The sequence below is a fragment of the Melanotaenia boesemani genome, chromosome 14 (assembly GCF_017639745.1).
Source record: "Melanotaenia boesemani isolate fMelBoe1 chromosome 14, fMelBoe1.pri, whole genome shotgun sequence".
NCBI classification, from domain to species: domain Eukaryota; kingdom Metazoa; phylum Chordata; class Actinopteri; order Atheriniformes; family Melanotaeniidae; genus Melanotaenia; species Melanotaenia boesemani.
In genome coordinates this window covers 21002371-21022803 of record NC_055695.1, presented here as the reverse complement: position 1 = coordinate 21022803, position 20433 = coordinate 21002371, and the positions used below count along the sequence as shown (strand labels likewise).

Genomic DNA, 20433 nt, shown 5'->3' with positions numbered 1-20433 from the left:
AGGCTCATGACAATTTCACTTTGCAAGAATGTAGGAGTGGTCATTATCTAGGATGAATCATATACTGTATGACTGAAAACTATTGGTGCTCCTAGGTGGACTCAGTGTCTTAAACATATCTTTAATCACGCCCTTATTAGTAATATTATTGTCAGTAATGATTAGTAATATTAATAATTATTAGTATGATCTAAAATAGATTAGATAGCTCTTTGTTCCGGTTCTTTCATTGACTAGTAATTCGAATACTAACAATAGTAAGAGTCTTGAGCAGAGCCAACCCAAGGCCTAAACAAACTAAGTGATTCCTTGGGGCCTCCACACCACCGGGGGCCCCCAAGTGCACTTCAAATGTCAAGATATCTTGCACCCCAACATTTACCCCTTAAGTTTCAACCCCCTTCCCTTTCAGTGAATCAGTTCTTAATGTTTTCTGGAAGGAGATTGTTATTTGCTTTAAATAGAATTTGTGCAAAGAAGAAAAAACCCTTCTTTACACTAACCAATAAGCCAGCACACATAGCCAAAACGTTTTTTTAAGTTTATTTTATGTTAATTAATTAATTCATCCAATAAGGTTGGAAACCAAAACCAGGGGGAAAACCAAAACCGGTATGATGTAAGCTAGTGACAAATAATTGAAATGAATGGGTGTTTGCAGTGTATAAAATTAGGTGCCCTTTCTCCCCTTTAATAATACCACTTGGTGTTGTATTATACATTGTTGGAAAGCATAATTAAATCTGATAATTCATACACCAAACACAAATGTCATCACTCTTAGTTTAATAATCAGAGGCTAGATAGTCTTATTTTGTAGGCAAGAACCGCCTAACTTCCGGTGCTGCTACGGTAGTTTTTCTGAGCGACATACCAGTTAGTGAGTGAGCTGAACGGATCAGAGACAGCAAATTCCTCTGTAGGAGCGGGGGACTTAGCCGTGCGGCAAGTTGATTCGTGACCCGAAGAAAGGTGTTTAAAATCCGTATCAGTCAGGACTAATGAAAGTGTGTTTTAGTCGTTAGTGGTACAGTGGAGTGGGGCGGGAGACACGGTGGAAATGGACCGCGAACACCAATTAGCGCGCTTACCTGTACCGTCTTCAAGGAGTTTGATACTCTGATTGGAGGTAAGGAGATACATTTTCGAAATATAAAGTCAACTCTAGGTAGGATAGGCAATAGTCACCCAAATGTAAGGCTGTTGGGTTTTTACTGAGTAAACTGTAAAACTGTTAAGCTCATTTTTATTAACACCTACCATGTATCTGGGATCAACAACACCGGATCTCTTGGACTAGTATCCTGCAGGTTTCCCTGCTGTAACTCACCTGGTTCAAATCAGGTTCTGCACAAGCCTCATAATGATCTTTTTTTTTTTATTGGAGTCTGCTGTGTTGCAACAGGAACACATTGAAAACCTGCAGGACACTGGCTCAAGAGGTCCAGAGTTAGTGATCTCTGCTTCTAAATGTAGAAAGTTATTATGCTTCCAACATGAATATGCTTAGGTGTGGCCTGTAGAGAGTTGACTTTTAACAAGTTTAATAGTCTGTATGTCTCAGCTCGTTACTAATAATGATCCACAAACAGTCTGATTTTAGTGGTTTTGTTCATGGCGGGCTGCTGGAAGTGGTGCCACAGCACCTGTGTGTGCTGCCTGTCCGAGGAGGAGAAGAAGACCATAGCTGTGGACAAAGAGATTGAGAGGATCCTCAAGCAGCAGAAGAAGAAGGAGAGAAAAGAGATAAAAATCCTTCTGCTAGGTCAGTACCTGCACACTGCTGCTGGGGTTGGCACACAATGATGGTAGATAACAGTATGTGTATGGATAATTCAATAATTGAGTCATTAAAAGATTAGGCCTATCAGCATTTTTAAAATATATGAATAATAAAACTGCTTGGCTTGTTTGGCTGCTGAGTGACTAAAACTATGTAAAGCATGTGTCACCATGTGGGAATGTGAAGAATGGCCCAAATTGGGATTGGCTATACCTGAAAACAGGGGCTGGACACATGCAACCCAGAAACCTACAGGCCTTTTTTAAAGGCTGGTTTGACAACTTGCTGCCTCTCTGACACCTGCTGCACATTTATTAAATGCTTTTATGCAATCAGCTATATCCAGCTTATAGAGGAACATGCAAAAATATTAAGCTGTTATTACATATGATTAAGTTTCTTTGTCTGGTTTTAGTAAAGAACAGTCAATTTGGAGACAGAATTTTGTACATTAGAAAAAGGAAAAGAATTAAACCAGCTTTATATACATATGTGAATTCATTCCCACAGAAAGATACATTTGTCAGTAAATCAACAAAAGAATGAATAAATACCCAAAGACTTGGTATGCGTGTGCAGTGAAATACAAAATCATTCAAACACCTGTATTTATTTAGCCTGGGTATAATAAATGTCAAAACGTTAGTTATATCAAAATTATTAAAAAAAAACAAAAAAAAACTTGTAGAACATTCATTTAGGATTTGTTGTCTTCAGCATGTTTGAAGAAAGTTGTGATGGGGCATTTTTCAGTGCCTCAAGGAGTCCAAATATCAAATACAGGTCTACAGGTATACAGGTCATATACCAGCCCCCAACACTTCTTCTTTTTTGTGCTGTCTGTTTGAAGAAGTTGCAGCTTAAACAGCACTTTACTGGATGGCGAAAAACTTTCCCTGTGTGCTTATTTACAAACCCCACTATAATATTGCAAATTCCCTCTGGGATGAATAAAATATTATTCATTTCAATGAAGAATGTTAGGACATAAAATATTTCCAAATGGATTTCAGCAGCGGTTGCACAGTGGTTAGCACGCTCAGTTTATTTAGGAGTCTCTTTTGTTGTACTTTGTTTTATAATGGGGAAAATGTTTAAAAGAAAGCTGAGTATCTGAGTTGCAGCCCTCTTAAACTGCAGAGCTGTAACTGTAATACCTGCATATTGTAGCTTGGCATCTTCTTGCTGAAATAAGTAATGCTTTCCCTTGAAGACATGCTTGGTAGCGTATGCTGTATATACTATAGCGTTAATGGAACCTTCATGGGTGTACAAGCTGCCCATGCCATGTGCACTAACACACTTCCTTATCATCACAGATGTTGTCTTTTGACCTGTGCACTGATTACAAGTGAGGATATTGCACCACAAACCATATCTATATTTAATGCAGCGTCATCTTTGAGCCCAAAGATCATGGTCATTTAATTATGATTTTCAGCATTGTGTCATGTGTGCAAAAATGGTTTTATGTATTGTATGAAATAAAAACTCCATATTCTTTCCAATATTACAAGAATAAGAGATAAGAGTTAAGACATGAGTCAACACTGGAATGACTTTTACTGAATAGAGAGACAGGATACTAGATAGATCCCGAATTAGACGTTGTTATGGGGTGCCTCACTGAGAGAATCTGCCAGTTTAGTAGTGTTGCTTTAAACATAAATTGTTAAGAAAGGCTGCAATTTATGATTACACTGATTAGTTTATTAATACAGTAATATTGCTATGACTGATTATTGTTTTCTGTCCAATAAAGAATTCACCGTCAAAGATATTCCATTAACAATGAAAGAAAACCGCAGAAAAGCAAAAGTAAATTATTAAATATTTGTTGTTTTTACCGATTACTGACATTAAGTCAGTTATCCAAAGTATTTAGTTTCACTCAATAAGTCAGTCAATGAACCAGTTTGTTCAGCAGTGGTGTGTACCATCACATTTTACCATTACAGCTGTGCTGCTGGTATCATGCAGTACTTCTGTATGCCATTAAGAAAAACAGCATTCTTCTGTGTCACAAACATTAACACATTTTTAAAAAATATGTAATAATCATGAAAGGATGCATATTTAGCCTTTTTCCACGCTAGCACAGTCTCCAGAGATCCTACAAGACATTTGTGACATGCTTCCTTGTTAACCATAAATTTACACCTCTATTTATATTGACATGTATCAGGGTGTAAAATGACCCTCTCCCTCCACTCCACTGCCTCTTTTGACACCTGTAACACTCCAACAATGTGCATCATTATCATAGCAAATAACCTGAGAGTTCACACTAACTCTGAGCTGAGTTTGTCACATACTGTAGAAAATCCACTAGCGAGTTTGTAAATTTCTATCATGATGTCCTTCTGTAATTTTTGTACATACATATATATATATATATATGTATATATATATATATGTGTATATATATATATATATATATATATATATATATATATATATATATATATATATATATATATATATATATATATAAAATCAGTAACGTACAGAATGAAACATTTTGGGCCCAACACTGACCCTTGGGGGACACCACAAACAATGAAAAGCAAACGCAATAAAAAACGCCGTCACCCAGTTTCACAAACTGCTTTCTCCCACTTAAATAGCTTAGTACCCAGTCCATCACTATTCCCCTGACACCATATCTTTCCAATTTCTTGATTAATATTTCATGTTTTATTGTGTCAAAAGCCTTTTTTAAATCAATAAATACCCCAGCAGCATAATGCTATAGCATTTGTGATTTGACAGTGATGTCCGATCAGGAGCAGCCAAAGATCAAGTGACAATAAAGTTATATGTCTATCTGAACAGAAGGAAATCATTGTCCTCTATGGCTTCAGTTGAACCAAGAAAATGTTTTGCTACAAAGTGGTGATAAAAACGAGCTGATGTGGAGTTGTTTTTTTTAAAGATTGTAGGTAAATGTTATGACCGCTTTTGGCAAGGGGTGAAAAGGGTCGATAACAAACCGGGCCGGACACAAAACCAAATGGTATAAATAAAAATATTCATTACAATAAACAAAACAAATACAATTCCCTATAAACGAAAATATCAAGATCTAATTAACGACAAATTATCCTACAAACAGATTTATACCACGTCCAGCAAGCAACAATAAATAAAAACAAAAGTGTCCTTTTTCAGGTGTACGATAATAATTTCTACAAACAAAACAATAAATGTCAACCAGACAGTTAACAAACTGGGACTTTCACAAATCTATAAATAAACAAACTTCTCAAGCAACCAAAAAACCTCCTCCTATTGAGGGTATTAAAAAATCCAAATTTCCTATAAACAAAGGGTAAACATCTAAAAAGTTTCTGTTTTGTGTTTGTTTCAATGACAATATTTTTTCTCCTTAAAGCCAGGACTTGAGAGAATGATGAGAAAAGGCTTGGTCACTGTGGATCTGTGTGTTATTTCTACAAAATACTGTTAGTAATGAAATCTGTTTAGTATATTTTTGGTTGACTTTTGTGGTGAATTAATCTATTGATTAATTCATTTGACATAATATTAACCTCATCATCAGAAAAATGAGGCTGTCCTGAAAAAAATGAGTGTTTTAAAAGGTTGAGGTTCTACATGTAATTTTACATAAAAAAAAAAAAAAAAGACAACAGCTAGGCCGAAAAAAGCAACAACTCTCTTGGAGTTTTACGGGTTAATGAGCATATCCTGTCTTCCTCTTCAGTCCATTATAATCAAATACAAACTGATAATGATAACAAGACAGGGTTAGGGAAAATCCTGAAATAATTTAGAGATCCGGTCAACAATAACATTGAATTATTGCCCCATCTTATTGGCTGTATCAGTGTGTGAAGTGACAGAAAACAAATGTTTGTGTACGGGAGCAGGTCTGTTAGTTAAACATCACCTACATGTTATGTAGCTCAGTCGTGTCCATGAATCATGATCTCTTTGGCAAGAGGTGTTGGGAAATTTTAGCAGGGTTCCACACAACAGCAAAGTTTGTGTGTTTCCTCCTACAGACGGTTGGATAGGTTGAGCAGATAATTGTCCACGGGGGCTAGCTGAATTGTTGGTTTTCTTTAAGTGACTTATGATTGTTATGAATTGACACATAAAATATTTCATTGCAGTTCACCTTGTTATGAAATACATAGTTATCATCTTTTCATCATGTAACCACAGAAACAGGTGTGAAATCGTCATGCTCACTCTCTGCTGAGTGGCTCAAGTGAATGAATCATTCAGCAGCACCGGCACACAGGGACACATTTAGTTATGATACAATCTCATCATATTTTCTATTAGAGATGGGATTTATGGCTCTTTGAAGGGAGCCGGATCTTGAGGAGCCGTTCCTTTCAAAGAGCCATTCAAAAGACTGGCTCGTTCTCACAATATCTTACAAAATTTCACGATATATAAGAATGACAAACCATCAAAATATGTACCTATATAAAATCTACTATACAAGATTAAAAAACTATAGGAAAAATATAGATGCCCATAGATGCTTCACATGAATGGAGCGTGTCGGACATCAGACTTCTGTGATGTCACGTTATTTATTTTATTTTCATTTTACTTAACTGTACTACTTCTTATTTACTTATTTATTCATTTATTTATTAATTCAGTCATTTTTAGCTGGAAGGGGGTTGGGCTTGGCGTGTGTGTGTGTATACGTGTGTGCGTGTGACTGTGTGAAAGATTTCATTGAGTGTTTTTATTCTTATGTTTTAATCATGTAAAGAACTTTGTGTTGCCTATGGCATGAGAAGCACTTTATAAAGTTTGATTTGATGAAGGCAGTGTCAAAAATTTGTATATAAAAAGAATGGCTCACAGCTGTGAATCAGTTCCCATCGTTCATTTATAAGAATCGTTCAAAAGAATCGATTCGTTCATGAACGTCACATCTCTACCTAACATAAGTTCGGATTGCTTGGATTGAAATCTCCTATAATAAAACAATATCCATGACTAATTTTTGTGCTTGCTGTGGCAAAGGTCTCCTGCACGGTGCTATTTTCTATGACACATTTACATAATTACTAATGGCTTGACTTCTTCGGTGTATGTTCTGACAAACACATACTGAGCTCAATATCACACTGATTTCTTTGGAAGAGGAAAAAGATATGTGGTCTTTAAAAATAGCAGGACAGACTGTAAACATAACATTGTGATGTTATCATCTAACAATGTTAGATTTTTAATGCCTTTTTACACAAGTTAAGACAATTTCCTTAATTAAATGTTTGTGACGTGCTTTGGTCCAAACAACAGACAGACTGCAACACCTTTTTTCTTCCATTAATTTACATCTCTATTCAAGTGGATCATTTTAGGTGTGTGGAAAGACCCATGAGAACTATGCCTCTCTTTTCCCCATGGTGTGCCTATTTTTAAATCATGTTACTTAATTACCCTTGCAGCAAGTTACTATGTAATTAGCACACATACAGCCTAAAAGCTCAGATCGCATTCTAACCTGAAACTAACTAAACTAAATAAATACATAAAAACTACAAAAATGCTACCAATCCCTCATTTAGTCATTGTCCTGTTACAATTCATGTTTATTAGGCCCAAGTTGTTAAAAGAAACACTGCAGAACATAATGGCTGCTGCCTGGTTAATACCACTACTGATTCCTCCATCACATGTGAGTCCATAAACTCTGAACTTCCCTGTTGCTTTATTCCTCTTTGTTTTGTTCAAGTCTTTAGCAGCCTATATTAAGACCTGCTGCTTATATGGCCAACAGTTTACCCATGTTTTTGTAATGTCTGTTATTGGAGCTGTACCGATGATGCATTATATGACAGAGAGAGTTTTTAATCTTCTAGCTCCAGTTTTTTGTTATTTTATTTTTACTTTTAATGCTTGCACGCTATGGGAGGACTGACAAAGGTGGAGCTATGACAAAACGTTAAAGTTGCGACCCTGAAAACTGAAATAATCAGCTTAAAGATTATAAACGCCTCAGGAAAGTGGAGGTATATTACATACAGTGAAGATAATTCAGACACATTTTCTTCTCTTCACGACTGACAAGCATATCATTTGAGAAATAATCTCAAACCCCGTTTCTTAAAAAGTTGGGATGTTGGGTAAAATGTGAGTTTTTCAAATCATTTCAATGTGATGATACAACAGCAACACGACATTAAAAACTGATATGAGTGTTTGTGGATATAGTTCATATGCCATGCATATTTTGTAGACTCAAGCTCATTAAGATTCACTGGGGTGAAGTGAAAAGCTGTCTTGATGTTGCATGAACGAAAACTTCAAATCCTTATTTAAACTTGAGGGCAACACTTCCTTTCAGGCTAAAAGGAGACAGGGACTATTTCGATTGTTTTCAGCACACATTTGAGTCAATGTCTGAAGAAATCTTGAGTCGGTGCACATGGTGTTGGTAACGTTCATGTCCACAAAGGCACCATTTATGCTGAACAAAATAAACAACTGCTGCCGTCTGAATGACTTCTTTTTGAGAGTGAAGCTTGATTATTTAGGCAATGCAATGCCAAATCACATTCTGGACATGTTACATTAACATGACTTTGTTAATGGTCCTTTGCTAGATGGATCTTCCTACAGTGTGAGAAAAAAAAATCCAACAATCCAACTGAACTGGTGAACAGCATGTTGGGCAACAATAAAAAACATTTTGTTTGTAAATAGAAACTGTTTCTTTCAGTTCACACACAAGTCATAATCATATTAAGTCTCTACAATTTTCCCTTTTTTTTCCAGTTTTAAAATCAAGAGTAGGAAGGAAAGCAGAGCAGCCATCTCTTGGTTAAACTGTATATAACATATATTTCTTTATAATTTCCCTTTGGGAATTCCTAAAGTCTCTCCCTCTGGCTTTATTTAGGAACTGGGGAGAGTGGGAAAACTACCTTCATCCGACAGATGAGGATCATCCACGGGCGAGGCTTCTCAGATGAAGAGAGGAAAGCTTTCTCCAAATGCATCTTCCAGAACATCTTCACTGCCATCAAAGCTATGACAGGAGCCATGTCCACACTCAGAATCCCCTATGCCAACCCTGAAAACGAGGTAGACTTACATATTGCACATCAACCTGTGCCAGCATAAACACACAGTTCCACATTAATGCCTGCTCATAAACACAAGTGTCAGCACAGGAATGCAGGCATGAGATGAAGGTGACTCATCAGATTCATTCTGCGTTTACATTACTCAGTGTTTTAGTGAACATAAGGACACTTCAGCCTCGTGCTTCATCAAGTCTAATTGTCTGTCCTGCAGACGTACGCCAAGTGGCTGCAGGATGTAAACACAGTGCAGGTCACTCAGCTGGAGCGGGGATATGTTGACGCAATCCGCCGCCTCTGGGCAGACTCGGGAATACGGATCTGTTACAGCCGCCGCTGCGAGTACCAGCTCCTGGACTCCACTGAGTAGTGAGTAGCTGTGTTGTACTGGAAGACAAAGCTGTGCCACACCCTGTGTGGGCTGGGAACAAGAGGGTGTCACATGCTGAAACACACACACACACACACACAAAAAACTGCTGCAAAACAGTGCATCTCAGTATGTGGGGAAAAAAAGAAGACAACACATCTGCAACACATTTAGATATGCAGAGGTTATTGATGACTGCATATTTATTTGTTTAGGCTTGACTTTAGAGACATGAGTCTAAAGAGTCATTTAAAATTATGTCTATTATTAGTATCCATTTGTTCAGAGGATTTATAAATGTAATATATTTTTATTTTTATCTTTACACCTGCTCATAGTTTTTTTTGCAGTTTGCTGAGGATTGTTAAAACTAGAGTAAAAGGTCCAAAATCCAATGTTTCAACTTTTGTTTCAAACTCAGTGTTTTAATTAATAGTGATAAAAAATCTCAAAAACTAGGCTAAAAGAACCAAACATCTGAGATTGTGCTTAAAATACTGTTCAACCATCAAAACATAATCAACTGACTGATTACTTTAGCTTCAATTCGGATTGTTTTGATTTTTTTTCACTTTAGGTTTTCCTTATTTATTTATGCATTTTTCTGTGGCATCCAGCTTGTTTTGGATTTGATTTTGTTTCAGATGTATACAGTTAAAGTCTGCCTTCAGCTCTCAGAAAGCTTATAGAACTGAGATAACCACATGCAACCAACATTGCATTTGTTTTCTCCAGGTCAGATGACCAATCAGAGCAGACTTGATGTTAGAGGAGAGAAGGCCTGAAAGAGACGGGAGCTAAAACTGACCTGTGTTAACAGAAGAACAGGAACTGAAGTGATGTATAGTAGGAACAAAGTGATTGTTACAGATACAAGTTAATCACTGCAGCAAGAGGGTGCTGACAGTAACTCAGAAACAGGGCTAATTAAATCAAGGCTAGAAGGCAGCAGCTTAATGTCTGCAATAAAGGAAGGACACAATTTCAGCATAAGCTAATTTATGACGAGAACATGCAGGAACATATTGCAGACCTTTGTACCAACACTCACATGTGGACAGTTTGCTTTGTGTCTGTGACTGAACTCATTTTTTATTTAGAAAATTTCATAGATTTGTTTTAGTTAGTTTCCTTTGACTTTTTTATTGAACATCTGACAGGATAAAACAAGTATTTTAGTATGCACTTTGGGAAAACCTGTTGGCTTAAAAGAAATAGCATTTCAAACACCTAAGAGGTCTATTTCTTTACATTGCTTTGTTAAAAATGAAAGGTGTTTTGGGATTCTTTGAGTCGAACGGCCAACTGTGTTGTGAAACTAGCAGCATCATCATGTGATGTGAGTAGGTGCGAGTATCTCAACTCTCTGACCAAAGTCTGAGTTCAGCCCGCCTGTGTTGTCTCTCTTTTCAATTGCTGTTCTGTCCTGTGTTTACCCAGCAGCTCAATCTTTGCAGTGTGCGTATGATAAGGGACAGGCAGTCAACAATAAGCTAATGACAGCTTGTATCAACAGCAGTCATAAAGCTATCATCCACACACGGGCTGATGTGGACTCATTCCATCTCTTGTATTTTTAATCACAGCTTTTCTCTCATCACCGAATCATCGTACGTCTTGTGTTTGTTTTACGCAGCCGAGGTTGGGTGTAAACTAAACAGAGGCCATATGTGTTATGAGGTCTGCTGTAGTGTCAAAAACAGACTTTTTTGCACTGTTGCTTAAGTTTTTTTTTTGTCTTTTTCTTCCCTTCTTCAGCTATATGACTAACCTGGACCGCATCTCATCCCTGGACTACATCCCCACCGAACAGGACGTGCTGCGTGTTCGATTCCCTACCACGGGCATCCACGACTATTCCTTCAACATCAAGACCATCACACTAAGGTGGCTGATCCTCACATTACCAAACTCGCACAGGGACAAATCTAATACCGACACTATTCACTACACTGTGAAAAAAAACTATTGACTCTGACAGAGGCTTTGTCTGCTCATGTCGGTATGGACTCAAAATAGGATCACATTTCTGACTGCCTCTGTACTGGGTGCTTACTGGATAGTGAGGTGTCACTTTGCATGCTTTATTTTGATATAAAGCTCACTGTTAAGAGACATTTTGTACTATCAAAGCAGTCTGAACTGAACTTCAATCCTTTGATGGCAAAATAATCTATGGGTTATTATTTTATAAGAATAAGTGGTATAAATGAATATATCTTAAAAAAAAAACATTTGGTTTTATTTTACACTCAGTCTGGTCATGTGGATGCCTGTTATTTTTTCAGGATTCATCCATCATTTTGGAGAAAGTGAAGATTTGTTCTTCCTTTCTAACAGTGTGACACATTAGAAGAGCGACATGTTGGTGTGACGTATCTCTCCACCCGCTGATCTTTTGGCAGATGCAGCAAAGTTTCTTGTGGGTGTTAAAGCAATCTGTGAGAACTGGGACAGTGCCAAATGTTTTGTTGATTCTGCCACAAAAAAAATAATAATACAAATAAAAAGGTCCAGAAAGAAGGATGGTACATGTAGATATTTTTTTTTATGTGTCTAACGTTTTTTTTTTATTAATGTGCGTTTACAACCATACTGGCTGTACAGTGTAGAATTTTAAACACTATCAGTGCCCTACATAATTCATCCACTGTGACCATCAACAAGCTGAAAGTTGATATTTTATCTCATAACTTCAGTTTGAACCTGAGGCAAGAAACCAAATTGAAAATGTGTCATTTTCTAAACCCTGATAGACTATTCTGTATGTCAGTTGCTTGTACAGTCACTGATCACTTTATTAGATCAGTGACTGTACAAGAAACTGTTTATGACTGTATTACAACTCTTTAGTTGCTTGTTAACACAAATATCTAATCAGCCAATCACGTGGCAGCAACTCAGTGCATTTAGTTATGTTGACATGGTCAAAATAGCATGTTGAAATCAGAGCATCAGAATTCGGAATATAGGCGACCTAAGTAGCATGGTTGCTGGTCTAAGTATTTCAGAAACTGCTGATCTGCTGAGATTTTCACTGACAACCATCTTTAGGGTTTACAGAGTATGAAAGGAATTATCCTGTGAGCGGCATTTGTCTGGACAAAAGTCCCTTGTTAATGTCAGAGGTCAGAGGAGAATGGACAGATTGGTTAGGGATGATAGAACTCAAATATCCGCTGGTTACAACCAAGGTACTGTATGCAGAATACCATCACTGAATGGACATATCTAGCCTTAAAGCAGATGGTCTACAGCAGCAGAAGACCACACCGGATGCCACTCTTGTCAGCTGAGAACAGGAAACTGATGCTACAGTTAGCACAGGCTCACCAGAATTGTACAACAGAAAACTGGAAAACTGTTGCCTGGTCTGATGAGTTTCGATGTCAGCTGTCACATTCAGATGGTAGGAATTTGGCGTAAACAACAAGGACACACGGATCCATTTTGCCTCGTATCAGCGGTTCAGGCTGGTAGTGGTGATGTAATGGTGTGAGGGACATTTTCCTGCCATACTTTGGGAGTAGAACCAACTGAGCATGGTTTTAATGCCACAGCGTACCTGAGCATTGTTGCTGACTATGTCCATGACTTTATGACCAGTGTTCAACCTTCTGATGGCTACATCCAGCAGGATAATACACCAAATTATCTCATACTGGTCTCTGGAACATGGCAGTGACTTTACTGTACTCCAGTGGTCTCCACAGATCTCAGTCCAATTGAGCACCTTGGGGATGTGGTGGAACAGGAGATCATGGATTGCCAACAAATCTGCTGAAACTGTGTGATGCTCTCATGTCAATATGGAGCAAAATTTCCAATACATTGTTAGATCTAAGAATTAGCTAACCTAGCAAACCTGGTATTGGCAGGGTGTGTCTAATAATATAACAGATTAGTGTGTTGTCAGAACAACTAAGTTCTATTTATATACCAACAGCTCATAAGAAAAAGCCGTCACAAAGCACAAACAATTTCTTCTGAGCAAGTACTTTGCAGTACAATCCCATAGTTCTGAAATACGCTTCAGACTGATAGTTTGCCTTCACTATTTTTATGCCAATGCTAAAAGAAAAATAAATTTTCAAGAATATATATTTTGATTCTCCCTTCCTCTTCATTTCTCTGGCAGGATTGTGGATGTTGGTGGTCAGAAATCAGAACGTCGGAAGTGGATCCACTGCTTTGAAAACGTCACTTCCCTCATCTTCCTGGCCTCTCTCAGCGAGTTTGACCAGGTTCTGGAGGAGAGAGAGACCATAGTAAGAGAACTTGTGTCATTACAACTTGATCCCTGCTTCCCTTTTGCTGTTCACCGCTGCAGGAGGTGCACAAAGTATTAGGAATAACAGCATCTCAGTTTGTCTGCCATTGTATCTGCTCAAGTGCATCAACTGCTGCAAGACAAACTAAATCTGCTGTAATTCAATACTTGGATAAATATAAATGATAGAATTTGATTATTACCTCAGGATGAACTATTTTCTGCTTTATGTTCTTCAGGTTTAGTGCAGAACTGTTTTTCACCTCTACTGTTTTGTTACTACATATGTTCTGTGCTGCTTTTATGTTTTGCTGAGTCATTTTATCATGTTTCATGAAAATATCGATCTTCAAATTTACAACGAAAGTTATTAAACGCGCTACAGTAATTTTGCCATTTCACCAGCAGGTGTCACTGTTGTACAGGATATCCTCTCTTCTCCATCTCCTCTCATGCCTCTTTTTTCCTCTTCACATCCTGTCAGCTAAGCTGTTTATCTCTTGCAGACACTTTTTGGTCTGCCACCACATTCATTAACCTTGACGGTGGTCTGTGTGCTTCATAGCCCCCTTAATCTTCCCCCTGTCTGCTACTGAAGGGACTCTTCCCTCCTGCTTTATCTTCAGCTGTCCAAAACACCTCGCCATCCATTAAAACTCATGTTTTCTGTCTTAAAGTGAAAATTATCTCGTGTGAACTCACTGCTGTAATACTTTTATCTCCAAGAAATTCCTCTCTGTCAGTGCTGAGCCTAAGCAAAGAGTACTGCTACCTCTAGGAACATTTCTGACTTGCTTTTCTTCCACAGAACCGCATGGCGGAGAGTCTGGCTCTGTTCTACACCACCATCCACTCCCCGTGGTTCCTCAATACTTCCATCATCCTCTTTCTCAACAAGACTGACATCTTGGCTGACAAGATCCAAACTTCAGACCTGAACAAATACTTCCCCAGTTATAGAGGTTAGCTTCTCTTCCAAGTGTGTTTTGTTTTTATTTATTTTAAAAATTACATTGGATGGCAGAAATTAGTGGTGAAAGATTTACTAAAAGAAACATTTAATGAATAAAGTCATTTGTTCACAAAAACTAATTGTTTTTGGATAGTTAGACAGAGTTTGAGTGAAAAGTTGGGGAAAACAGACAATACAAATGTAAGATATTTCTGAAATAGTAAATTATGTGAAGCTCACAGTAGAGGTTCAAACATTCAGGCAGTAGCCTGGTTAGTCGATTTCACTGCTATCAGCAAGCACAGTTGAAGCTAATTGTTGGTAGCTGTGTGTCATCAGCACAATGGACAGAATCATGCCCAAGACATCAGGGATATGATTGTGTTTTGCTCCTATCCGTTTGCTTGGGGCCTGCAACAACCTCCCACCCAACAGAACTAATGTATCATTTCCAAAACATTATTTCCAAAGTGATTTCATTCCTGCTGGCAAGAGTTTTTCTCCATAACCGTCCATAACACAAGCTTTTACTTTTCTTTTCATCTTTGTTTTTATGTTTCTTCTCTTCTCCCCCCATCACTTCTCAGTTGTAAATGAGTCCCTCCAGGTACTCTCAGTGCTTAATGATGAGGCTGCAGCCCTTAGCTCTGTTGGTGTGAAAGTCTGTAGTGTTACCCTGCACTCCCCACATCTACATCACCACCAGCCTCTCTCCCTCTGTTACCCTTGGCAACTACAGACAGACACTTTGCTTCCTGCAAGGCCTGCACCCCACCTGAATACCCCCAGGTTTACATGTATGAAGTGTGTGTATGTGTGTTTGAGATCAGAGACGGTTGTTCAGTGCCTGGAAGTGAACATTTTCAAACCTGTGTGTATCTGCAGTCCATCCACTGTGTTTTAGTACTAGCATTAGCAGGAAACAATAATGACTCATACAGGGTCAAGCTCCTTGATGTCAATTTAACCTTAATGACAACTCCGAGCAGCTCCTACCACTAGATGCAATTTTCTGGTAATGCTGCCGTGTTCCTGTGTGGCCCTTATTACTGCCGCTCTAACTGCATTTGAAGGCTGCAGCTGTTAGCCCTGCTGCCTCATGTTTTTTCTAACTGTGTGAAAATCAACTGAACTTACAGCTTATCATATATACTGTATATTTTCCAGCTCTTCATGCTTGGATCTCTTTTGATGCTCGAATTAGGGGGGATTCATCCATGTGGAAAATATGTAGGAACTCAGTGCTGTGCATCTAGTCTGTGTCAGTGGTTTAAGATGACAGAGTATTTGATAAATGTTTAACTGGATTAAAGTGTCCAATCAGCTTCCTAAAACAATAATTTATTAGTCTTCCAATTATGTTTCTAGCGTTATAAAATATAGACAACAATGTACATATGTCTGAAGCTGGCTTGAAGCAGCAAACTGTGAAACAAAACCGGCTGTTCGCAGCAAATGGCTAAAAATACAGACATGTGCAATGTATGTACATTACAAAGTAAAACACCAAACTCTGTTGTCTGAAAAGTTGTATCTGAGCTGTGTGTTATCAACTAAACCACAATTCTTTCCTAAAACTAACCAAGTAGTTTGAAAACTAACAAAAACAGCAAATGAAAATAGCGCAAAAAGGATAATGGAAACTGATGTCAAAGACTCCTGATGCCATTCTCATGAATGACATTTTAACCTTTGCTTTTATTGTCTAATTTTTGGACACTTCCTCCACAGGACACTTTGTGTATCTCACATAGAGACCAAGAGGTCCTGATAAAAGTATCTGTTGACCAAGAATGACAACGTGTTGGAAAAACCTGTCAGCGAATGATTACAGATGCAAATTAATGCCCTTGAACATTAGATGGACAATCTGATTAGACAAATAACTGATTAGACCTTTAAATGTGTGCTTTAACTTCTGCATTTTGCTAAACTGTATGACAGTCCTATTTTGAGTATTGACTGCATTTATGCAGGGTGTTTAACCAGGGTGCTTCTGGTTATATTTAACACCGCACCTTCTTGTCTTGACAGAAGTCACTCAGACTATTTACATCATGACTAAGACCATAAATCTTTAAACTGTTATACAGTTGACTTGGTCACATTTACTGAAACACAAAACAAAAAACACGGCTGTAATCATCTTTCAGTTCTCTTTGCACTTGTGAGTCACCACTGCTGCTTTATCCAACATCATCAGCTTTGAGTTTAAAAAGCAGAACTTTCCCCAAAGGTGTTAAAATTTCCTTTAATGTAGCTGAACTGAAGTATGCAGATTCCTTTAATCTTGACTCTAATTTACTGCTTTGAATCTACGGAGAATTACTTCATTTAAGCAAGTGTTTAATCTAACCTAGTGCTTCATTTAAAGATTTTAAAAAAACACTCATATTTTTCCTACCATCTATCTCCATTGCCTTTCTGCATCAGTTATTTCATTCAATACATCTCTCACCTTCCACCCCTCACCACCATCTTACAGGTAAGAGGCAAGACCCTGAGGACGCCAAGAACTACATCCTTAAGCTGTACGAGCAACAGGCCATCAACCGCGACAAGAGGGACAAGTGGAAGACCCTGTACCCGCACTTCACCTGCGCCACAGACACCAACAACATCCGCAGAGTCTTCAGTGATGTCAAGGACACGGTACTGCTCAAGTCCCTCCAGGACTACGGAGTCATCTGAACTTTAACTGAGCAATGAAAACCATCAGGAAAGGGATGACTCTTATCTTTATCTGGACCATTTCCTTGTGTCAGTGAAAGCTCTGAAGGCCAAGATGTGCCTTCTTTTTCCACTTAAAGAAAAATCTGGACAGGCACACCATCAGCCCTTCTTCCTCTTTCTCTTTCTCTGCTGCTTTATAAGATGTTAATAAAGAAGCAGGTGAAGATAGAAGGTGATTTTCTCACCTCCATCACTGTCACTTCTCTACGTTCCTTCTACTCTATAGTAGAAAAACAAAGTGTGGGGGGCAGGTAACTGTAATCACTGTCATATTTCTCAGCTGGCAACTTTTCCTGCAGTTTGATTTCTTATTTTAAGGTGAAGAAGCGTTCGAGGTCACACAGTGTGTGAATTGATCCATAACTGAAGCAGGAACAGAGATGCTGTGAAGTGCTGTGCAGCCACTAACAGTGTAATGACTTTTAGCAGTGAATAAGGGGCCATGCATGAGTGCACCACTACTGTTGTAAACACCGATAGCTTTAGATGTTTCCACCAGTTACACTCAAGGATAGTACAAGCTAACACACACACTTAAAACACAAACTGTAAACACAGGAAACTTTCAAAAGAAGCATCTACTGCAGTCTTTGTCATCCTCAAGCCTGAGTTTTTAAAATCAGCTCGTCTAAATGTACCAAAATCCATCCACTGTGAGAGAAAAATCCCAACTCATTTATAAACCAATTTTTCAGGAGTGGATCGCTCTGGATTTTGTTGGTTAATGTTGATCACCGTACATGTTACAAGCTTGTTGTTCACTGTGCAGTCAGCTTTTGCCGGTGCTTTCTGCTGGAGAAAAACACTATATGGATGAATTTACTAAGGAGGCAGACCTGGTTGATTGATCCCGGGCATTCATTTGTTGGGGATATTGAATATTAGTCACTCAGTGGTTATTTTTATCCTGTATTGACAGACAACTGTTTGTCTTAATGTGGTGCTGAGAGTTGTTTCTGCTGCCCCCCATTTGTCAAAAATAGCAGCTAAAGCTGTTTTTTTGTGCTTTTAAGGGAACATGTGATGCTTTTTTTGCTCTTTTTTCAGTCATACGATTGAACTGCTTCTTTCAGTTTAATCTAAATATCTTCCAGCATGTTTTGACTCAGACGTAGAGACATCTCCAGGATGGAACAAAAAGAAGATGCTAAACCAGACTATTACTCATCAAAATTGGCCAGTAATAATAGAAGGAGCTCATTGGAAGGAGACATTAGCTAAACCAGTCTGCTTAAGGTAATCTAATCTGAGGACCTATATGAACCAACATTATATGATAGAAATCTTTTAACTGTAAAATAAAGTGCCAGACGACTCTCAGAATGAAAAACATGCGTATGACATATCCTCTAAATATTTTTGTCAGTGTTGCAAATGTTCAAGGATTTATTGTTAATAGTTTTCAACATTAAGTTCACATACAGCCAAGAGGTGTGTGTTCTTTCTGTCAGGAAGCAGCACCCCAATACACAATCAATACTGTTTGTTAGAATCAGTGTCCTAAATCTGATCACAGTTTTAGATGGTCAGAAAGCAGAATGACTGCGACTCCTAACAAAAGAAAGTTGATCATCTGTTAAATAAAGAATAATTTGTGAGTGAGAAATCAGTCTAATTAAGTAAAATTGTGAGTTCTCCACCCTGTTTATATCATTCAGTGCTTTGCAGAGTGAAAATGACATTGAAATTTATCTAATTAAGTGATCTATAAATGAAGTTAATATGCTTGTCACTCCCAAAGCACCATGTGGGTTTTTATTTAATGCAGACAAACTAGTTAAAAAACTGATTAAAGCTTTTTCCAGAGCTTAAGCTTATTGATCACGTCTCTAACTTCCAGAGAACAAACATGGTATTAAACCATCAAGCTGGCTGCACTTTGCTGCTAAAATCAGTCTGGTTTACTACTTTTCACTGCACCACACAGGGGGTGGAGGGTCAGAGAAGTAGCTTGCAGTTGCCTTAACTACAGATTAAAAGAAAAGAAATAAATCAAACTCATCTCTTAATGTGTGTTAATTGTCAGTTTCAGAGCCTCCATGTGATATACTTGTATTTTTGTTGAGAAAAAGTGACTTTCCCAGTAAAAATTTTGCTTCTGCACCGTGTTCCCACTGAAGCTGAGCTGAACTGAAGCTCCATTAAAACTCGTGTCCACTGCCCAGTCATCGTTTGACCAGGTCTGATGCATTTAAATTGTTTCCCATTGAACTCAATAACCAAATGTTAGTGGATGTTGGTAAATATTTTGACCAGTGTAAAAAGGGCTAAAGTTGAGCTCAAAGTGCTGGTTTCTGCTGCTGTTTTGTTAATAGTCTGTAAAGAGCTTTGATCTCCACACAGCATCAGATATTTTGATCATTAGAGAAACCTTCAAACACAACTGTGTAAGCTTTCTGTACATGTACGTATGACTACTACCATTAATTTCCTAACTACTGTATTTTTTTTATAATGTTAACCAACAGCACATAAACTGTGACCAAAGGAATTTCCCAGGACTGGGAATCCTCTTGTTTGGTGACAATCATATTTTGTGGACTTTGGTGAAGGAAGAATGCAAAGGTTTTTTTCTAGTTAATATTAAAAAGAACTTGTAAACACATTCGTCTGCCTTTCTCTTGTTTGTTTTCATAGTGGAGAGTCTCTTCATTTGTCTGTCTGATGTTTGTTTCTATGAGACTGTGACATGGAGACAAATGAGGCTCTCTCCAAAGTTTGCAAATAAACCAATGTGGGATTTGCATATGATTGACACATACATACACTACTCATTTCCATAAACTGTATGTGTGTATCTTTGGTGCAAACAGGGAAAATTCCTCTGAGAGCACAAGCGTCATCCACGGTGGGACATAGCTTTCACTGTCACTGAAAATCTGGAGTTGACATTTGAGGGTTGGGGCTGTCTTCTTCATCCATTCAGCTGAAAGATGCAAAGTATTTACTAATCAGTGAGTGACAAATCACAAACAAGTCAGTCACTGTTCTTTTGCTAACAGCAGCACACCAGATGGAACATATGCACATGAGAAATATTAGACAAACGGACATGTTGTGAAGCAGGATCCAGTGCTGTAATACAAATATACACAAAGGCATGAACATGCACATTGTGTCTGGTAGTGAATAGAAGCACAACAGGGTTGTTAGACAAATCATGTGGCCTCAGCGCCTGTCAATCATACATTCTGATTTTATTAAAGGTGTGTTTGTGAGCGATGAGATGGTGTCTCTGTGTAAAAA

General features: G+C 38.0%; 1 protein-coding gene across 1 annotated transcript; it reads left to right on the top strand.

The window, feature by feature from the left end:
- The first annotated feature begins 870 nt into the window (after positions 1-870).
- LOC121652566 (guanine nucleotide-binding protein subunit alpha-11-like) lies at positions 871-19792 on the top strand. The gene is made up of 8 exons (XM_042005395.1): positions 871-1129; positions 1593-1765; positions 8679-8863; positions 9077-9231; positions 10991-11119; positions 13371-13500; positions 14311-14464; positions 16940-19792. The coding sequence occupies exons 2-8, from the start codon at positions 1615-1617 to the stop codon at positions 17143-17145; spliced, it is 1110 nt and encodes a 369-aa protein (XP_041861329.1). The 5' UTR covers positions 871-1129; positions 1593-1614; the 3' UTR covers positions 17146-19792.
- The last annotated feature ends 641 nt before the right edge of the window (positions 19793-20433 follow it).

Bases quoted from the DNA above. Each gene is read 5' to 3' on its own strand.
- LOC121652566 (XM_042005395.1), top strand. From the start codon at position 1,615: ATGGCGGGCTGCTGGAAGTGGTGCCACAGCACCTGTGTGTGCTGCCTG. The intron at 8,864-9,076 runs GTAGACTTACAT...TCTGTCCTGCAG, and splicing joins ATGCCAACCCTGAAAACGAG to ACGTACGCCAAGTGGCTGCA. The intron at 13,501-14,310 runs GTAAGAGAACTT...TTTCTTCCACAG, and splicing joins TGGAGGAGAGAGAGACCATA to AACCGCATGGCGGAGAGTCT.